This window comes from Thunnus maccoyii, chromosome 3 (assembly GCF_910596095.1).
Source record: "Thunnus maccoyii chromosome 3, fThuMac1.1, whole genome shotgun sequence".
Classification (NCBI taxonomy): domain Eukaryota; kingdom Metazoa; phylum Chordata; class Actinopteri; order Scombriformes; family Scombridae; genus Thunnus; species Thunnus maccoyii.
In genome coordinates, this window is record NC_056535.1 from 13,182,190 (window position 1) to 13,204,913 (window position 22,724).

At 39.5% G+C, this 22,724-nt stretch overlaps 1 protein-coding gene across 2 annotated transcripts; it reads left to right on the forward strand.

The window, feature by feature from the left end:
- The first annotated feature begins 181 nt into the window (after nucleotides 1-181).
- On the forward strand, nucleotides 182-22,723 carry mapk14b (mitogen-activated protein kinase 14b). Of its 2 annotated transcripts, none has more exons than XM_042405792.1 (12): nucleotides 182-847; nucleotides 8,145-8,274; nucleotides 13,677-13,735; nucleotides 14,854-14,965; nucleotides 15,609-15,638; nucleotides 15,854-15,901; nucleotides 16,035-16,149; nucleotides 17,241-17,312; nucleotides 18,758-18,837; nucleotides 19,957-20,035; nucleotides 20,315-20,488; nucleotides 20,606-22,723. In XM_042405792.1, the coding sequence occupies exons 1-12, from the start codon at nucleotides 729-731 to the stop codon at nucleotides 20,671-20,673; spliced, it is 1,086 nt and encodes a 361-aa protein (XP_042261726.1). In that variant the 5' UTR covers nucleotides 182-728; the 3' UTR covers nucleotides 20,674-22,723. The 2 variants fall into 2 exon arrangements, with proteins under 2 accessions (XP_042261726.1, XP_042261725.1); XM_042405791.1 differs by lacking the exon at nucleotides 18,758-18,837 and adding an exon at nucleotides 19,303-19,382 and having other exon boundaries at nucleotides 190-847.
- The last annotated feature ends 1 nt before the right edge of the window (nucleotide 22,724 follows it).

A 22,724-nucleotide genomic window follows, 5' to 3' on the forward strand; every position in this document is an offset into this window, starting at 1 on the left:
TTCTGACTTTGACAGCTAAGAGTATTATATGTGGTGGGTATCACTGTGAGTGAAAAAACATGAAGTTCAAGGTTATAGATTTTTTTATTTTCAAGTGTTATTGCTGCATTAGTAAAAGTTTTGAGGTTGTTTAGTCAAGACTTGATTAATTTATCTCATAAATCTGTTCCTTAACACTAGTGTGATTGTTAATTTACATTGCTTCATTATCTATCTATCTTTGAACTAGTAAAACATTGTAGTAAAACACAGTGATTGAAAAAGGGAGATTCCCAATCATGTCTGCAGCTGTGGGGACGGGATATCCCCTGGTTTCCCAATAGTGACTAAATTCTCGCGATACAATAGCTGCTGTCGGGAACGCGCTGTCACGGAGAGACGTACGCGTTCACGTTTCCGCGCGCCCAACAGAGAGCGCGAGAGTAGGGCGAAAAATCCAGCGAAAGCTAGTCCAGCCTGACCCGAGCGCGATTTGTGGAGGAAGTTGTCTCCAGGAGCCCCGACGTGCACGGAGAGGTCTTTTTTCTTTGCACAACTGCACCTTATTTGCACAACTGGGCGGCTGAAGTTGTTGTTTGATTCAGGAGCGTCTCGATTGTGAGTTTTCACTGGAGAGCAGCACCGCACCACGTCGTGCCACACGGGGAGGAGAGGAGAGAGGAGAGAGAGGGCAGAAGTTTCCGCTGGCTTGTTTTGTCACTGCGGGGCTGCTGGTGAAATCCGCAGGAATGTCGCAGGAGGATAGACCCACTTTCTACCGACAGGAGCTCAACAAAACCGTGTGGGAGGTCCCGGTGCGCTACGAGCACTTATCTCCCGTCGGCTCCGGTGCTTACGGATCCGTATGGTAAGCAGTTGTTGCAGAGTAACTATCGAGAGCACACAGCACGGTTGCACAACGGGTCCCCACTACCCACAGAGGCCCATCAGAGCTACCTCTCTACGGGGCTGCCTATCAATCTGTGGAGGGTGCCAGTGGAAGAGAGAGAGGAGGGGGGGGGGGGGGGGTTACTTGTGCCTTTTGTTTACATTTCATACTGTACGATTTGATAGCGCATCGTGCACGCTTCGGGGCGGCTCGCGTATTCTCCGCGGGTGGGGATTATTCTTGTTTTTGTGCACATTATTTTGCTTTGCTGTCCTACTTTTCTCTTGTCCCGTAAACACCTGTGTGTACTGTTACATTTCCAGTAAGCACGATAAGTCCTTCACAAGCAAGTTTATTTGGATTCTTAAGCGTCTGAATGTGCAGGCAAACTGCCCTTAATCGTACATCAGTCTGTCTCCTGAAGAAGGGCTCATCAGTGGCATGTCCATGCTTGCATCATCTGCCAAAGATCCGATCAGAGCTCATTATACAGCGAGGGTTGACCAACACCCAGACAAACAATCGTCTTCCACCAGTATGGCATTGTCGTCCTGCATGTACAACCTGGTACTTTGTACATCCGCACATTGCATGCATTATGCATTTTTCCAGTTGGGTGCAGCCTGCAGAGTGCCAGAAGGTCACGTGGTTTTCAGAAAGTAGGCCCCCTCGTGCATAGTGAGAGCTTTGAATAGGAGCCCATCCGACTACGACGATGATGACTCTAGAATGATGTCACCCTTTCTCTCGTTGTGGTGCACCCATGACTCACGGTCCCGAGGTGAGGTAGTGGCCTCAGCCTCTGACGCTTTTTAGTCATCATCAGGCCGTGGACGGCAACGTCCCGTAATTATAACTTTACTGTTAATTTTACTTGAACTGTTGAGCCATGTGTCCAGTTATTAGTGGTGAACAAAGGATAAACCATGACCTCATTTCTTACCTAACACTATCACCGGGCAAGAAACTACTAGTGCAAAGGAAAGGTGTTCATGTTCACAATATGTTTCTTGATAAAAATCTATATAAGACGTATTCCTGTGAAATGTGCCAAGAATATACATCAATGCCAGGTCTGAAAAGTGCTTACAAATGAAAAGTTTATCTTCTCTTAAATCAGTTATCTCTGATCAATATCTTTATGTCTGCCCTTGGTGCTCCACACTGTGTACAAAAAAGGCAGACGCATCATTCTAGAGCTGCAACTAATGATTGTTTTCATTTTCTACTAATCTGGCAATTATTTCTTTAATTAATTGCTTCATTGTTTGGTCTATAATGACTTTAATGTGTGATTAACGTCCTGTGCTACCTTGTTGTTTTAGTGTGCTTGTGTTTTGTTTTAATAGTTCAGATCTTTTTAACTTGTGAAAGGGGTCTATAAATGTATTATCGTTATTATTATTATTTCCTTAAGTCCAAGGTGACATCTTCAACAGTCCAAAACCCAAAGATATTCAGTTTACTCTCACATAAGACTAAGAAAAGCAGCAAATCCTCAAAAATGACTGGCTGTAACTGGGGAATGTTTGACAGTTTTGCTTTTAAAATTCCTGAAAAGATTATTTGATTATCAAAATAGTCTATTATTTTTTTTCTTTCGATTGACCAATCATTGCAGCCCTACAGCACATCATTCTCTGTCTTACCTGCAGCTGCTATGCAGTTGCCTTTTGAGAAAATTTTCCACTGTAGTTGTCCTGTCATGTTTAAACTCATCTCTTCATATGGTCACCAAGCCTTTGGAATACTATAGCTTACAATAAAAGTGGTATAAACAGCAGGGCGTTATAAAACCCCTTCGGAAGGTATCTGAAAAGTATAAATAACCTCACAACACTTCCTCCAGCATGTCACGGCTGTCGATCAGCTGGACATACATGCTCAGTCGGTCAGTCGGCAAAGTCTTTGTTGCTGCTGCCATGACTTTCTTCAGGCTCTCAGCTTGAATTCCTCCCGACTCATAAATATGGAAAGCGGATATACTGCGTGGAGTTTTTTAATCATTTCTCCTCATCAACCTGCCACTCAGATAGAAGACCTACATGGAGGAGATCCAGGGTTGTAGTGTACAAAGAGAGAGTTCACAGCAAACGCTGCTGGCTGGGATTACAGTATGGACTGTGTGCCGAGTGCCTCGTGTTTTTCACTCCAGGTTTCTCAGCTGAGCAGAAACAAGCATGAAACCATACAGGCCCACTAGGCATGTATGCATATTAAAGCAACGGCTCATTCTCAGCTCAATATGGCTCTACAACAACATACTTTTCTTTATGAACAGCACAGAATTTTAGAAAGATTTGCAACTGTTGCTGTTGATGTGTTGAAACATGAGTTTTCTACAAATCTGGAGCAAAAAAAAATCTGAGTGCAGCTTGGTCTACTTTTAATTTCTCATTTTTATTTTTTGTTGTTGTTGTTATCTGCCTAGGAAGTCACCAGCTTTCACACGTGGTTTCAGCATCTAGCAGGACATGCTTTTCTTCACTAGTTTGTCTCACCTTTGAAGCCTTTTTTTTTTCTTGTTCTCTTGCCCACACGTCCTGTAATATGTTATGTGTTGTCTTTAGAGACAATGTATAGCTTTAGATATTTTGCAGATTGAGATTATATTGTAAAAACGTGGCGACAAGGTGCAATATTTGTGGCAAGTTCTGGCTGACGCACTTGGTTTTAACCTCAGAGAAAATGTGCGTTGACTTGTCTCCAAACAAATAGGAGGCTCAAGTGTAAAACCAGCAATTTTACACAACTTAACACCAGCATTCGGTCATGTGAGGTACCTGACCGAATGCTTGTGTGATGTCAGAGGAGTAAAACTGTTCATTTTAGTATAAAGTAATGGATCAGAGTTTAGAGCCTGAACACATTTTGGCGTGCTGACATCGTGGGTGCTGAGAAACCTCAAAAGAGAGAACTTTTCAGCTGTCAGTGGCATCCAAAACATGACCGGGATGCTGCTTTTTGACATGTAAAGTGAAGGGCAGCATGTGGTTTGATTTTGTAAATCTCTGTATTTCAGGCAGTATAGAAGAAATGAAATGTGTGAACTCCGTCTGACCAATGACTTTGAGTATATGACATGTTTTTGCACAGTATACTCTCAAATGCTCTCAATAAATAACAGTGAAGTTAAAAGCCTTAAGATGAATGTCTCAGAAAAAATAGCCCAACAGTTTGCCTACAAAGGCTATAAGCTAGCAGACTATAAAACATTTCAACAATGCAAGGTGGATAAACTAAGAGACTCATTCATAATTAATCATTGTTTAAAAGTTGCTGAACTAGTCACAAAAAAAGAGGAACTTCATGGTTTAGTCATGTTAGGAAAGTCGAGGCATAAATAACTTGATCTATGAGATCAGGTGGACTCTATGGTTTACCATCATCTGTGAGCAAAGCTAATCAGAAAATGAGTGTGTGTTTAAATGCCCGGTAATAATTTGATTATAGCTGGAGTATGGAAATACTGAGATTATTGCAGCTGCCATGCAAACATCATAACCAGGTTATCTTACTTTCACTGAGGTCATAATCAGAGTAAGCAAGTTTTTTTTTTAACAGAGCTGGATTAATAAGTCATTGCGCTTTCCATGACTACATTGTGAAGAGGTCAGTAAAAAAGCCTTTACTTGCAGATTATATGAATCATTGTGAGCATAGGTAAGTGTTTACTGACAAAGATATAGATCTGATGATGTGTCACTAGCTACTGGAAAGCCGTATGTCAGGGAATGTGGAACTGATCACATCACTGCTGAACATCGAAAATACACTCAACACTCAAAACAACTTGTTCTGCTTCTCGCTACTCAGTTTTACTGGTTTTTAAATACCTGACTCCGTCCGATTAGTTTTGTTAGTCATACCCATAAACATATTAAAATACTGGTATTTATAACTGTAGACTTATATAACTGCTAAGTGTCCTTTCCATGATGACAGAAAAAATTAGGATGGGCAGATAAGAATTTTTTATGTTCGTAGTTTATTATCAAGGTTGCTCTGAAAGCAAGCACGCCTGAGAAATGTTCATATTTGATGTAAAACTTTGTCAGATATTACAGTTACAATTTGAATATGATTGACCATTTGCATGCCTCTAAATCAGCCATGAAAAACTTCAAGTGAGCGCTGAAAGGATTTGTACACCAGTATTCAGTATGTGCACATGGTCACGTCATACAGGTTAGATGGGGTATTGCTGCATTTGACTTTTATGTTATTGTCAGTGAATGGGGTTAGGCAGGGTGGGTTATTATCTCTATTCTTGTTTGACTTGTGTATGGGTGACGTGTCAGCCACAGCTGTTAAACGCTTGTAACACAGGTTGTGTTTTTAGTCATCTAACTACCAATCATTTTAAGTATACACTCCTGGTGATGACTTTGATATCAGATTTAATGCTGAAAAGACTGAAGTGGTGATAACTAGATGTAAAGAGGCTAGAAAAATTGTAGTTCCTCTGTTCTGTTAAGTGGCACTTAAATGCTTATAACATCTTAGTCATCCTTTTACATATGACATAATAGATGGCAGAGATGTACAGTATTGTGTTAATGTTCAAAGTTATATACTTTAAGGTAACACTTTAAATTACAGTCATGAGGCTGCTATTGTGAGTGTTTGTCAGCAGAAATGTATCCACACTAGAGCTGCAGTGATTTTCTCTGTATCATTAGAAGCTGAATATCTTTGGTTTTTGGACCGTTGGTCGGACAAAACATGATATTTGAAGACGTTATCTTGGGCTCTGGGAAATGAATGAACAGTTTTTCATACTTTTTGACATTTTATAGACTAAGCAATTAATCAATTAATTAAAAAATTAATTGGTACAGTAATGGATAATGAAAATAATTGATGATCGCAGCCCTAATCCACACGTCAGGCTCTGATAAGGAGTCTTATGTATACATGTATGTACAGATTGGACATATAGAGAATAACAATTTATGCAGTGGTTTGATTTGACTAAAATCTACAAAAGAAATAGATCACACACAGTTTTGGTGACTCTGGTGTTTATTTATGCACTTTAAGAATGTGTAATGGATGACAGTTTAATGCGATGGTCTATCATTTTTCTCTTTAATCGCTTGTGCACCTTATATCTGAAATAAAGAGAACTGATGACAAGATGGACAGGACAGTGTTCTGTGATTTACAGCATAAGTTTGTCTGAATGCTCAGGCAGCTTGTCTGTCAGTCAACATACTGCTGACAATCACTGCTTTCCTGTGATGCCAGCCTCAGAACGTTGTTCCCTTTACAGCCCACATTTTTATGGTCATTTGTTATTGCACTTGCATTTATTACAGACTAATTGAATGGTGTATACTTAGACCTGTTTTGTTTGTCCTGCAGATTAGCAGCAGTTTTTAAAGACTGTACGCATGTCTCTTTGTTTTGTCACGTAGCTTTCATTTAGTCTGTGTTTACAGAAAATGGGTTTTCCCTTACAAGTGACACAAATACAAGTTGTTCTGCAAAACTGGAACATAGAGTACATTGAGTGTGGGAGATTATCTCTTACTGGAAAAAAATACACCACTTATCTTAATGTTGTTATTATGGATGCGTAACACTCAGGACCATAACTTTATCACCAACGCAGATTTATTTTCAACGCTACTAACAGCTACAGTATAAACTAAAACATGTTGAATTCTCAGTCATATGCGGATAAAAGATGAAAAGTGAGTTCAGATCTCTCAATCAGTCTGTAAAATGTCTCCAGAGGAAATTAATCTCTTCTCCTCCCTTAATAAGTAGTGTTGACAGCTCAACTTCACTGAAAGGCTACAGTGCAGCTTAAGATTGGGTCAGTAGTTCAGGTGGTTTTAGCTGCTTGCTCCCATGACTGCATGGATGTCTTTTAACCACTCCCTGCAGTTACTCCAGATTCAGTTTCAGCAAATGATCTAGTTTGCAAAAGCAGTTTGGCCACAGTGAGGGAAAACATGCATGTGTCTGCACAAAACTGAGCTCAGATTTTTCTTCGAGACTGATTTTGCAATCATCCATTTGTGGTGCAGCTTTAGTGATTGACCTGGAAGGCATGTGGTTTATTGTAAGTGGGTTGTGTTCCCTCAAACATACAGGAAATGCAGTGATGTCACACTTCTCGGGGAAGCTAGGCCCATCTGCCTCTCTTTATCTCTGCCACCCTCATGTTGTCTTTGTCTGTCTGTGGACAGTTGTCTTGATTTTACAGTTTGTATAGGATTTAATCAATTCTTGATCATAGCGGAAGAATAGTCACTGTCTATCCTTACAGCGAATTGTACAAATTTTAGTAACAGCGTTCCCTTATTGTTAATTTCACAGCCACAGAACAAGAACACACGTCACTTTTGGCTTGTATGTTACTTTCTTTTCCTTTTTCGCCACACCTGTTTCAGTAACAATGAGGTATTCAGTTACACCATTACAGTGAGTGAAATATACAATGAATGAAAGGATGAATGAGGACCAAAGCACACACGGACATGCACATTGCCCACTCATGTGGACAGCTTCAGCAGAATTAAAGGGCAGGTGCTGAGTTCAAAATTAGGTAACAAAATTGGGAAATAGGGTCACATACCTAATTATTGGAGATATTTTTCTTTCATTGTTATGTTCTCAGTGTTCTTATAATAAGAATAGTACTCATACTGTTTTGATGGATTGGCTCCACAAACAGACATGCTGTAGTCAATAGGGTATTTCTTGGATGAATTAAGAATAATAAATTCTTATATGAAGCTGTAATAACCCACATTCAATAGCAAATGGCAAGTAGTCTTAGGCATCATATGCTAAGCCAGACAGTTAGGGTTGGGCTATATTTATAGTGCCAACTCCCTGGAACATCTAAACAGCATTTTGTGAAAAAAAGATGGTGTAACTCTGCTTTTTTTTAATGCAAATGTTCAGAATCCAATGTTTCCTGTAAATTCTTCTTGCTGTAAATAATTAGTGGATTTTCATACTCTTGTGCCATTGTACACAATGCAGCTGATATCCGACAACACGTTAGGTCGTGTTCCCCAATACAGCCTCAAGCTGCAGTGTATAATAAGAAGCGAAACCAAGAGCTCAGTGTTATGCAATATTTGCTTTGTTTACTGGGCTACAGCCACCTACGCAGTCTAGTGGAATATCTCATTCTCAGTTAAATAAAGGGAAATGTTTTAGGTTTTGATATGACAACTATTCCTGGCCTGATATAATGTGCTTGCTTTTTGTAATAACATCTTACCGGTTTTCAAACACTTTGTGTGTCTTTCAGTTCAGCGTTCGATGTGGGGTCAGGCCTGAAGGTAGCAGTAAAGAAGTTGTCCAGACCCTTCCAATCCATCATCCACGCAAAGAGAACCTATAGAGAGCTACGGCTGCTCAAACACATGAAGCACGAGAATGTAAGTCACCTGCAGCCGACCCAACCACAACCCACAGCCTCAAATCTCCTGACTCCTATATGTATGTACTGCTCTGTACTTAAAGTCCACCCCCCTCCACAAAAGTGTTTTCCTTATTGTTACTTCAGTTGGATGTTTGAGCTTCACTGTGCCGCGTTTGACGCTAGAGGGCTGTTTACTCATTCATCTGCTGAAGGGGGAACCTTTCTCTGAGCTCACTTTAAATCTGATTTCAATGTGTATACCTGCAACCAACATAATTTGTTACATCACAGCTAGTTGGGAGCCAATTGGGGTCCAGTATGCAACTTAGACAGATGTGGTGAAGAATTCACTGAGAATGACTTTACAGTGAAATAGGTCCTATTTCCTGTAGGTCTATGTGTCCTACAGTTAAACTTTTGAAATGAACAATATTTGCACACTCATAGATTCTGAATTATTCAATGAGGAAGAAGGAGTAGATATAATTTAAGGACTTTTATGAGGTAATTGAACTTCTTTGTGGAAAAAAACCCATATTAGACACAAGTAATAATTCAAAGCAGAGTACGTAATTTTATGTTACGTAATTTGCAAGCTAACTTGCTTGTTCACCAGGCATTTAAGTTGGCAAAGTAACATTAAGTTATATTGTCTTTGTGGTGCAGATTGTTAGTTACACTTTACATAGTGTGTATTCATAATTATCATTGAAGCCAAACTCATAACTGTAATGAGAGGAGCAGATCATGGCACGATGAAACAAAGCAACTGCACGTGCCGCAAAAATAATGTTACCTAGAAAGTTACCCGGAGGTGTGTGTGTGTGTGTGTGTGTGTGTGTGTGTGTGTGTAAAAGGCAGAATGGGCCTGTGGTCTGCTAGGTGTGTGTGTTGGTACTGTAGTCTATAACTTTGTGATTGCTTCTACAGTTTCTAAGCCACGTTCATATTCAGCCTGTATTGTCATTAGGTCATCATAACATGAAGTAATAACCTACCTTTAATGAAAAGAATTGTTTATTTATTTCATCGTAGCCACAAAATAGTCTGTTCAGTTTGGTTTGGGTTTTACAGCTACATTGTCATCATCTTTTCAAATTAGCTGAAAATCATATTTTCAAAAGTTTGATTATTGTGGAGGTGTAAACAATAGACTTTATATAAATGCAACAGTAGTGGTAGGTTAGTGTGTAAGTGAAATTGTGTTCCTTGGTAAGCTATGTTTAGGCAGGTGAAAGACAAACAGGCAAACATAGGCATGAATCACCCACTAACACTATTGGCGCCTGCAGATATTTTTGTAAACAAATCTATTATTGGTATCAATTATTGGTATCAAGAATTTTCATATCAGTGTTTCCTTCACTTTTTTGTTTGTTTGATAGCTGTATGTATGCAAATTATATACTGTTATGCCTATGTATGCAAATTATGTACAATAATTCATTGTGCGAACAGCAGTGATTTGCATCTGATGCATCCAGGTCACCAAAGTGTTACTCAAAAAATCCGTCAAGGGTTGGCAGGTCTGCATTGCTCACCACTACTTATCTTGTTACGCTGTCTGTATGTTTGTTGTTGTAGCAGATAATGACTGAGCTCATTGTTAAGATCTGTCTATGGGACGGAAACTAGAAACTGAAACTGTAAAACAGGAAAACACTTGTAACAGCAGTGTTTGAAAGTTTAAGCTGTTGTAAAATTACTTGAAAAGGGTTCAAATTGCAAGTGTAAAATTGAGCTTTGATTTGTCTCAAAAGTTCCAATTTTCATTCACATGAGCTCCTTTTGTGAAGAATGTAAACGACCTCATTCAAAGGCAATGTACACAGGACAGGCATTTGTTGACAAACAGTGGTTTTGACACTCTCAACAATCTACAGCCACCTAATTCACTATGTAGTCGTCAGTATGTACACGCATGCATCAACACACAGACATTCACTCTATGAACGTCCAAGGACTAGAACAAACAGGTAAACTACTGAGCAGAGCCGAGGGCGTTACTGAACACATCATTCTCCTTCCAGCTAACCTGCTATGCCACGACAACAGGAGTTTAACACAATCAGTGGATTTATGTAATAGCAACAAAATGTAGCGTTAAGTGGTTTCTAGTGTCAGTTTCATGTGTGACAGCGTAAACATACGCATGAGCTCGCTGGCCTTATGCGAAGGGGGCTGTGGTTGATGTGATGTCCTGTTAGAAAAGGTTCTCCCCGCGACTGATAAAAGCATGTTGTGCTGTATCGTTCTACGAGCAGCGAGTCACCAAACAGGTTTACAGCTGCAGTCCCATCACCTTGTGTAGTGTGTATTCTCCTTTCATGTCATGTTGTTGCTGCAGCAATTTCAATTCATGCCATTTTACTTCAGGGCAGTGGCTTTAGTTCCTCTTCTGCAATCACTGCTTTGGTTTTGGTTTTCTGTGTCTCTGTGTGTGTGTGTGTGCAAGCAGACACTTGCCCACAAATAAAACGCAAACACAGTTCCTAGTTGCTGCTATAGAAAGGTACTAACACTGTGTGCTAGCCAGTACATCTAGCTAATACTTTGACCAAATAGTGTGGCTTTTATGTATTACATAATGGCAGTGGGTATGGTTTGTCAAGCTGAAGTGCAGGTGATGGGTTTCTGTGTGGGAGCAAGTCAATTGGTGAATGTGTGAGTAAGACTAGAGGTTTCTGTTAGCGCTGGCTTCTTTTTAGGGGAAAAAAAGGAGGAAATTTACATTGTAAAGAGTTTGCTCAGTACCTTTGTGTTAGCCATTGTAATAGTTAGAAAAAGCTTGTTATCAGTGCTTACTGATGAGTGACAGGGTGAAATTGTGCTATCGTCAACCTGCAGGCACAGCGAAGTGAAGCAGTTTTAAATGACGCACACACAGAGGAAAAAAGACCTCGCAGCTTGAAGAAGTATGGAAAATCTCAAAGGGGAAAACCCACCAGCAATTTAAGACCAACAGTACAGCAGATCTCGTGGTTAGATGAAAACCCATCTCTTGACAGTTCGTTTAATTTCATATGAATATTATTTTACATCCCGTAATTGTCTTGAAGGACCCGTTTCACACCCTGGAATTCATGCATCGCCTCCTCAGACACTCTAAATGTGATCACAGCATATGTTTGTGTCTCATCAGCCTAAGAAATGACTGAAAGGAGGTTATTAGCAACATGACTTGGGATTGTTGATAGTCGGAGCATGCAGAAGTGGCTTTACCGCAGTACAGTAGTTAAATGTTATATAAATGAGATGGGAGGGGAAACACGCAGTTTTTCGCTTGCATGCACGTGTGTTTTAGATGAAAGGTTGAGAGGAAGGAATGTACACAAAGTACATTACATGACACCAAACACATTCAGAAAAAAAATCCAGGCCTCATCGAGTTGAAAAAAGTTCCCACAAGATATGAAATCATATCTCGTTCCAAAACATAATTTAAACTAGCTGTGGTTCAGTCTGTGCACGCTCAGCTCACACAACACAACTTGTACTGAATGCTGTTTTTTATACAGGCTCTTCTTTCACTACAGTAGCTGCTTGAACATTCCTGTTGTGGAATTAGTGTTGCACGGTGCACTGGTACTGCTAGTGAAATACCTCAGCGCATTCATTTGAAAAACAGGTTTTACAGAGGACGAGGATTATTCGGGATTATACAGAATCAATGCCTACAGTACATCACTGTGCTTATTGCAAGATGCTGACTTTGTATAAAAATGTCAGATAAATATGTCTGACAATGTCTGATATTTTTCAAAACGGAAACATAATTAGTTTTTTTTCTTAGTGTGGTGATCCAGATACTTATTATATCTTATTTAATGAGTTATAATGTCGTTTGTCATCATTAATGAGCATGTTGTTGTCAGATTCCGTTTCATTATAACAGGGGAAATTGCATAAAGCTGTGTTTTTTTTCTTCCTAAATCATCAAAGTGTTTTTAATAGCTACCTATGCTTTACATAGAGAGGGATTCTGTGTTTTGCTCACGCTGTTGCCAGGAGACTCCCCGGGTTTTGATTTTGGAAAGCCTGAGCAGACCAATCAGCTGTTTGTTGTGGCTCCGGTCCACCAATGAGCTGTAGGTTTGTGCCCTGTGTGGGCGAGCTGCTACTGTGTTTTTTTCAATACCTATCCGACTCGGTCTCTCTCCAGGGGGGACGGGGGCAGGGCTGGCACCCCTGGCTTCACTCTGCCAGTGTGCTTGCATGCATGAGTACAAGTGTAAATGTGGGCAGACATACACAGACATATGATCATCCTTCCTCTTTGTTCTTCCTTCCTTCACTATGTTCAAACCCGAGGCTCATAAAAACAAGTTTGTTATGCAGATGTACTCATTATCTAAGTCTTACTTATATGCAGTAGGGTTGCAACTAATGATTATTTTCATTATCAATTAATCGTTTGGTCTATAAAATGCCTGAAAACAGTTCATCACAGCTTCTTACAGCTTAAGGTGATGTCCCCAAATTGCCTGTTTTGTTCAACCAACTGTCCAAAATCCAAACATGTTGAATTTACTATCACACATGACCAAGAATAACAGCAAACCATCACAAATGGTAAGCAGATGATAAGCTGGAACTTACTTAATATTTGGCATTTTCTACTATAAAAAATGACCTAAATGACTAACCGATTATTACTCAGTTATTCATTGTAGCTCCTGAAAAGTAGAAAAGAGTAAAAGATCTTGCAAAGTGACACTTTAACACATGTAATCTCCAAACCTTTTGAAATGTCGGTGAAGTATAACACGTTCAGAAGTTAGATGGTATCAGAACAACTGGCCATTGTTGCTCTGAGCATATGAAACCAGATGTAACTCAATCTAATATGACACATTACTGAAATATTTTCCTTTGTTCACACTTTGACACACCATTATTGCACTGCTGGTGCCTGTCCTTTCAGCTTGATGCACAAACTTAACCAGATAATGTTTACTGCTTCCTCTAAAATCATATCTGTTGTGGTTATCTGCCCCATTTATGTGATTGAACCTTTTGGTAACCAAAATAAAATGCAAGGATAATCTACTTGACGTCACTGAGTTTAAAAGCAAAGATCCTTGAAACTGGAGGAGTGTAAGAAAGCAAAACTGGGCTGCTTGTTTGACTAAATAAAATGAAACTTAAGATAATGCAGGATAATTTCAAGGTTTTAATTCAGTAAACACCCGGTAGAAATGTCAAGCAGTTTAGAAATGACACTAAAGCTGTGGTTTTGTTGTCCTCATTGACACAGAACACCTTTACGTATGTCTTTGGTATCAAAGGGGAAATGAAACATAATGAACATGGCACTGAAACTTAATGAAAACCGTCTTTTTGTTAAATATGAATATGTGTAACACAACGAACTTTTGCTGATGTGTTCTGACCTTTGACCTTTCTATTTGTCTTCAGGTGATTGGTCTATTAGATGTTTTTACACCAGGGAGGAGCTTAGAGGAGTTCAATGATGTGTAAGTCAGACTTCTTCTGTCTGTTTACTCCTGTCTATTAGTTTTTTCTCCGTCTCCGACTCCCTACTTTTCCTTTCAATCTATTTCTCTTCCTCTCTTCTGCCTCAGCTTCTCCTATAGCTTTAGTTGCCTTCCTTCTCACACAATGAAACCATTCATATCAGCAGATGACTGCAAGATTAAGATTAAGAGTGAAGCTAGAGTTACAAATGCACCATAATCCTGCATAACTTCATACAAGTCCAGCATGTGGTGAGTTTTATCAAGGTGAACGTAGAGTGAACACGTGCACTATGCATATAACAGCCAGTCTCCATGGTAACAGCCATCTGGCAGGCTCTGGGGGTACAACGCGTGTGTGTGTGTGTGTGTGTATGTGTGCAGAATACTCAATCAGCGTCCTTGAATTCTCTGCATGGTGTGGCGTCATCAGCATGTTGCACATTTGTTGAAATGTGAGATGAACCCACACACACAAACACACACACATGCTGCACTGAAACTGAAAAAGAAAGATATGACCCTTCTTTCTTGTGACCAGTAACACGGTGAAATCAATCCCTCTAATGCACGGCAGAGAAGCACATGTGGCACACACACAACGCTCAAGCGCCAGCCTATAACTGACGTCTTGTTATAGAATGAGGTCAGATGGAGCAGATATAACATACAGTCTGTACATATACAATCGTTGGCCTTCTCCAGCTGATCTGTTGGCTGTATGCCATTAATACTGCAGTATCTACAAAAGCATCCAGCATCTGTTGTCCTGCTGTTGCTCTTTCCACCCTTTTTATATCACTTTCTTCCCCATTTTCTCTTTTTTTAAAGTGCATGAATTATATATGAACACTGGCTTTTATTTAATATAGGTGTAGCTGCACAGAATAGTAATGCAGACAAGTTGTGTATATATAAACTTATGTTTTATTAAATAGTTTTTACAGATAGTAATACAGTTAATTGTAATAACTTAGTCAAAGTTCATAATAAAGTAAAAAAAAAAGCTTTATATCTCAACAAGTAATAATAGTAAGAGGAAAAATGAATTAATGTAAGCTGCAGCAGATGAAGACAGACATGCCAGAAGAAGATCTGACTGGCTGTATAATTTGCAGGTACTTGGTGACCCATCTAATGGGGGCAGACCTCAACAACATCGTCAAGTGTCAGAAGCTGACTGATGACCACGTCCAGTTCCTCATCTATCAGATTCTCAGAGGCTTAAAGGTCAGTTAAGCTCCCAGCGTAACACTACTTCTCAGCTCGACACTGACCTCCTTCACCCTGCTTATCAGTTAACTTTACCGAACTGATAAGGTGAAGTTACTAACTGCTTTGCATCAGTATATTGAAAATACAGTTCTTTTTTTTCAGATTTGACTGAGTAGATGTGAAACAATACCGGAAACTTACTAAGAAACAGATGGTTGTTGGCTTTAGTCTAAGTTTTGGTTTGAAGTTTTTCTGCAACCAGTTATGGTCCCTGGTAATGAATTCTCTGTTGAACTTTGACATCTGACACAGTAACCACAAAGTAAGAAGGACCAAGGTCAAGGTATCTAAGACAGAAGTTACTGTAAATCATAAGAGCTTGCTCCATCTCTGATGTCAGTCCCCGTGATTGCTTCACTTGCTGAGCTCGATTTCTGCACACAGGAAGTGAGTAGCAGGGAAATAGTTAGCAGAAACTGGAGTAGTTTTGTTAACTCCTGTATTTGTGACACATGGTAGCACACACACAGTACAGAATACAGTGAGCTATCATTGTTATCAAAAAATGGCAAATGAAATGCACTTCAAGGTGTGATGTGTTCAAATTTAGTGTGTAATTTAAATGTAATCGTAAATATTTTCTTCCTTACTCCCACAGTACATCCATTCTGCAGACATCATCCACAGAGTAAGTTGTGACACAGTTGCATGAGCTTATAAATAGCTCCGACATCTGAATACATGTCTGGTGAAACTTATCAAAGTGGGATCAGTTACAAAGTCCCATTATCATTCGTTATCAGAAGGCCAAAACAATAAATTCCACATCATCTGTCCTATATGCTGTTTGTATTGCTCTTCTGTCCTGTCTTAGAGTTTTCCTTCTTTCCTTTTTCTCCTCAGGATTTAAAGCCCAGTAATCTGGCTGTGAATGAAGACTGTGAGCTCAAGGTGAGTCTCAACTTGAAACAAGATTCACAATATGTGATTTTGGAAGGTGTTCAATGAAGTATACCACCTCCTCATCTCCTTTTCCCTTTGTGCCTCTCTACTTCTTCTACACACAAACATCTTGATCCTACAGATCCTGGACTTTGGTTTGGCACGGCACACAGACGATGAAATGACGGGCTACGTAGCCACCCGGTGGTACCGAGCCCCAGAGATCATGCTCAACTGGATGCACTATAATATGACAGGTACACACACACACACATACACACACACACACACACACACACATTGAGTCATAATGTTTTGGGCTGAGAGTAAATGTAGCGTTACATCATGTGAATTTCTGTTGAAATGGCTCACTGACATCTGTGTGTTTTGTAGTTGGACACAAAGTTCACCTTTCAATATAACATAAGGGCATAAAACTATTGGGAAAAAAATAATTTGGAGTTATTTTGTTGTTTTCAATATAAATTGCTGATTGAAAATAGAAACAATCCATTTCACCAGGTATATGTAGCTTTTTCTTTTGTAGTGACAGTTGTTACAAATGTATTACACAAGAAATGATTATAGTGATTATAAAGGAACTAGGACAACGTTCAATTTCCTGGTTGATTCAACATGACGTTTTTTATACAGCGCAGCGCTTGTCAAAGTGGCATTTGATTCCACTTTGCACTTGTCATACGTGGCTTTGTGATGTTGTAAATTGTCAAATAAGTTGTGTGACACTGTTGATAGAGTGCCTGTTTAGTCCACATCTTCTTTTTTTTAAAAACCAAAATACTTCCAAACAGCAGTGTTTTTTTTTAACCAACAATTCATAAATGTATTGTCTTGTGCACTAAATTTAAATGCATAATCACACAAAACACTTGTTTTTTTCATGCTTTCTCAATTTCTGGCAATACTAAACCTTATAAAAAGATATACTATTTAAGACTTTCAAATAAAACAAAGGGATTCTGCTCGTGGTTTCTCAGCAGATATTTGATACAACAAAAGTTTTTTTTTGTTTTTTTTTTTACAGTTGCTTCTACAACAAATGAACAGTACAGTACTGTATGTTTAAGAGAATCTGCAAAAAAAGAATGCTGAATTTTTTTAGTTTTAAAGAACCTTGTACTGATCATTGCAAGGTGATGCAGTCATTTTGGTCTGTCATACTGTTGAAAAGCTTGAGTTTGGTGAAAAAATGCAAGTCACTTTGCACTAAAAGTAATTACCAAATGAATGTAATGTCACTGATAAAGAATATTAAACAGACAAGTTGTAACATGTTCTAAAGCATCATTATCCTGCATGTTTCCTTTTCATTGTTTACATGTAATAGTGGATATCTGGTCGGTGGGCTGCATCATGGCTGAACTACTTACTGGACGGACACTCTTCCCCGGCACAGACCGTATCCTTCCACCGATGTCAATGCTATGCAAAAATAAAGTGGCTCCTTGGAGCCAACCTGTAGGTCTCCGGTAAATTTCGAGGAGGTAGTAGATGGATGCATTAAGCTCTTGTATGGATATGCTGGACTTGTGATTAGATTTATAGATTAGCTGCATGAGTTTTATTGTCCTCTGCATTCTGGACTCTCCCTCAGTGTTTCAAACACACTCAAAATGTTACCTCCTTCAAACTCACTCAAAAGCATTGCTGATTATTAACTTTTGTGAGCTGCATGCCATAATAGTGAAGGAAGTGTGTGTGTGTGATAGGAGTTAGTCCCCTGCGGTCTATGACTCAGCGCTGCCCACTGTTGTCTCTACTGCTTCTCCACAGTACACCTTCCTGTTTCCCTTCCACAGAGCTACCCATACACAGTAGCAGAGAATAAAGATGTTTTAATATGAAAAACACACACAGGGAGGTGCTTTGTAATCAGGACACGCTGACACACACACACATGTTCAAATACAGAATTTTGCTGAGCTCTATAGCATGGGCTGGCTGTTGTATAATGTGTTCTTAATGATCAATCAAGCCATCCACTCCCTCACTGCATGCTCTGTGGGTGTGTGTGTGTGTGTGTGTGGTGATGTGTGCGCTCTCACAAAATCTAAATGACCTGCAGAGGTGGGGGAGTTACCTGCCTACGGAGCTGAGCTGAATATAAAGGGCAGAGTAGTCTGTCTCCTTTTACCTTTCTCAATGAAGGTGATCCTTGCACACGTGTACACAGGCTACACGTGCGTGGCAGGAAAAATGAAAATCGAACCAAATAACGCAATTCAAATAAGATCTTGCATCTTAAAAGCTCCTGCACATATAACTACAGTGTATTTAGATAGAGTGTAGAGAGGCTTATTTTTGGCTTTCTGCCTTATTTTGCCAAAACATTGTGCTATATTTGTGACGTTTAGTGCGGTTTTACAGTTCATTAAGGATAGAAAGCGCTTTCTTTTCTTAATGGTTATTAAATTTGTGCTAGTAATATGTGAGAAGCAGATACTACTCACCACCTAACATCTAACTTCCCACCATCTAATTCTGAACTTCAGTTTAGCATGTTGGCTGCATGCCATGTTGTATTAATTTCATAATTACCTAACATTACATGACATTAGAGGAAAAAGCCTTTCCTTATGTTTTGCCTCCTTGATCAGCACCATAACTCTTTAAAAAAACGGATAATGTGTGGTGTTAATGGACATTTCTTGTTCTTTCAGTCTTTATTCAGTATCCATTGTTGCTACTACCTGGGTTAACTTTTTTTTCTTTTCCCTTTTACTTCAGAATGAATGAAAGATTTTTCAGACACAGATGACAGCTTTGACTGTTGTACCTCTCACCCCTCTCTCCTTATCCAACACCCTCCATCCCTTCCTGTTTTCCTTCATGTGAGTGTGGTAGACATTGATCAGTTGAAGCTTATAATGATGCTGGTCGGAACCCCAGGGCCCGAGTTCTTGATGAAAATCTCTTCGGAGTCTGTGAGTGTTGAGCACCCACCCCACCTGGTTTTGTTGCGCTACTCCTCTTGCCTGTGTTTGTGTTGCCTCTGCGTTGCCCTGGCAAGAGTTAGTCAGTCTCCTACTTTACGCTGCACCTTTTTTTTTTTTTTTTTGCTCTGAAAATGCGTTTTCTTAATGGCTTTATTGCACTTCAGCACAAGGCTTTGATTCCTACTTCTCTCTAGCATGTACTATGAGCTCATACATCTTACTAATCTCTTTATATGACAGAGTAAGACGCCTCTAGTGCAGCTCAGGGCTACAGTGTCTATAAAAATCTGTAAATACTTGGATACTCCATTATAGGTTAGGTATATCAAAGCTTAGAAACTGTCTTTCTGTGTGTGTTCCCCCTCTTCCACCCCCTCATACACAACTTCTCCTAACCACCCCATGCTCTTTGACTTGTTGATGTTATGATGCCCCTTGACTCAGAAGCTGTAGATATAAACCAGCTGCAGCAGATAATGCGCCTGACGGGGACGCCCCCAGCCTCCCTCATAAGCAGGATGCCCAGCCATGAGGTGAGACACGTGCCCCCCCCCTCCCGCCTTCCCATGCGCACCGGCTCTTCCCCAGCTGGAATCTGGGTGTCGAGCCTCAGACGTCCACCAGCCGATACCTATGTTTACATCCAAGAGGGATACATACTGTACCGTTAGACTTGATGTATTGTTTGGAAGTATTTCCTACCATTCCTTTTTGCATTGTCTGCATATTAGCCCCTGCTCTCACTCCACTTATTCCCGTTTCCTCTCTGACTCACCATGCTTGTCACAGCGAGGCTTCCGAGAGTGCTTTGCCAGTGCAGCCAGTGTATTCTGATAAGCAATCTGTCTTGGTCCTTGGAAAACAGATCTTGAGTGTTAAAAATTGGGGCATGTTGTTTTAATGTGTGAGATTTGGGTTTTAAATAAATTAACAGTGCTCGAAGCATGTGTTACTAGAAGGATGTAGAGTTGAAGTCATTTTCGTACCAGGCAAATTTAGTAAATCAAAGTTAAGTATGTCAAAAGATTTTGAGTTTTCAGTCGTAGCACCATTGTATTTCTTTATGGTCTTTTACAGTTTAGCTGTTTTGTTCATCTTCCCTCTCAGGCAAGGAACTACATCAACTCACTTCCCCACATGCCCAAGAGGAACTTTGCTGATGTGTTTATTGGCGCCAACCCCCTTGGTAAGTTCTCTTTTCAGCGTCTGTGCCACGCTGACACCACTCCTGGCTCACTGAGTCCCTCTAGTGGTATCATGAAGACCCTTTTTTTATGTTGAGGGTTATTCTCAATTACTGCACGTCTGTCCAGTAGAAAACAATACTTCCCATAGCTACGTAATAACAGTTTTCATGTTAGATTAAGAAAGAGAGTTTGGATGATTGTTTTTATGTGATTAAACACAGGTTGTTATTATCAACTTTCACACTCACCATTATACTCTCATTGTTGCCGTGCTCTAGCGGTGGACTTGCTGGAGAAAATGCTGGTGCTGGACACAGACAAGCGTATCACAGCGTCTGAGGCTCTGGCCCACCCTTACTTTGCCCAGTACCACGATCCAGATGACGAGCCTGAAGCAGAACCGTATGACCAGAGCTTCGAAAGCCGTGAGCTGGAAATTGAGCAATGGAAGAGTAAGTTGGGACATTGGGGATGGTAAAGAGGACTTGAACTGCTGGGTAAAAAAAAAAACAGGTTATGTATTCAGTAAATTGGTAAATAAATATAAATCCCCATTTTCTGTCTGTCAGGGTTAACCTATGAGGAGGTAATCAGCTTTGAGCCGCCGTCGTTCGACGGAGACGAAATGGAATCCTGAGGAGGAGGCATCCATCGTTTTCCAAGAAACACTCTTTAAGGACTATCAGTCTCATGTGACTATCCACCACTCTCCTCACACACACACACACACACACACACACACACACGCACAACCACGACATTCAAGTGCCTGCCGTCATTCATCTCCGGGGGACGTTGCGATTTCAGGGATAAAACATCCCGTTCATCCCGTCCTTCACTTTTTGCTGGTTTTGTTACTTTCTCTTGCAGCCAAACGCGCTGAGGCAGACTTTAATTCTCCTTTATATTTTTAGTGAGTTTTTACCTCAGACATTTATTGTTTTAGTGTCCCCTCTTTGATTCAGAAAACAAGTAATTACATTTCAGTATCTTAAAGTGAATTGGATTCTGTATTTTATAAAGTTATACAACTTAGCAGGAATTAACATTGAATGAAAAACAAGTTGGATTGAAAAGTTTGGAACAGTGATGTGTCTACAATGTATCTTTCTTCCACACATTAGAATTTCCTGTTATTTCTATCAGTGCGTAGATCTGTGTAAATATGACAGCAAACAGTATTTGTACAGAAGTACTTCAGTCAAACCAGTTACCACATTGGTGTAACAGTCATAGCTGACCCCTTTCACAGTATGAATTTTATTACCAGAGTTTAGTCAGAAAAGGTATATAAAGAGATATGTTATTTAATACAAGTGTGTATTATAGCATGGGCTAAAAATATGTAAAATATTCACCTCTCAATGGCACAGACTCAAGGCTTTGTTTTTCTTGTAGAATTCAAGGAGTTACAGTGTCCCTTTTTTAACAAAAGTCTGAGTATGGAAAAGTATGTATCCACTAGCTCATTTCACTCACTCAACTTTTAGATTATAGTGTCAACTCCTTTGCTCCGTATGAATTCTTCTTTTAGCACTTCTGTACTGTTGTTTCAGAGGAATGTTTCAGCGTAGTCACCCTTATCACGACCTACAGTACCACTCAAGCATGATAAAGCCAGAAGTGGCTTGTTAGTCTTGAAATTTGATGTTTTACATCACAACATCATCTGACAATGTACTTTAATCATATTGCATTTATAAAACACAGTACTATTAATGTTTATTGAATGTTGGGGGCACCAGTGTGCCCTGTATTTATGATCTTTTGTCATGTTTGTATATCGATGTAAAAGAGAATATTATTTGTCAAAATTTAAGGTTCTTTTTATTATTTATGGAGAGCTTACAGTACCGGAAACCAAATGTATCATCAATAATCTCATATGTCAGTTGAGCCATTGTGACTGCAGTTACAGCTTGTATCAGAGCCAACAATGTTGTTAAGTTGTTGTGGACAACCATATCCTTTCCCATCAGTTTCACACACACTGTGTGCTCCAAGTACATCTTGCATTGGCTGACAAACCACTACTCTGTAGACTCCTATTTCTTATGTGTACAAACATTGATTGGAAAAAAATGTTGTTGTTTTTTTTTGTTTTTGTTTTTCAATCAATGTTTTCCATGTGAACCATTTTAGGAGTCAAATCACAGTTACATGTGACATACAAGCTATATCCACAGTTGCTCTGGCTAATGTCAATCACACAATATCAATGTCTTCACAATTTCATCGGCATCTGCTTGTTCTCATGTAGTGCTTTTTCTAATGTATTATTTTATTATTTGTGTGTTGAATCAAGATTTGATGTTATTCTGTGATTCTGAAATATTGTTTTTTTTTTTTTTTGAGTAATGCTAGAACCATATTTGTCATTCAGTTGAATAATTTAGTAGGGCACATGTTTGTGGGAAAGAGTGTACGTTTACTCACTGGATGCTGAAGGGCAAAGCTGAAGCCTCATTCTTTGTAATATTAAAACAACCGCATCAATTTGATAGGATATTTATCTCGTCCATATCCCAATGTCAATAGTTAATTTGGTTATTGGTTATGCTTTCTTTGCCTGAGATGTGTTCATATCTTTTTACTATGTTCTATACCACATGTACTAAGACAGCAGGCCACGCCACCTGTAAATACCACCATTAGAAAATAAAAACTACTATTTTTCAAATCTGTAAC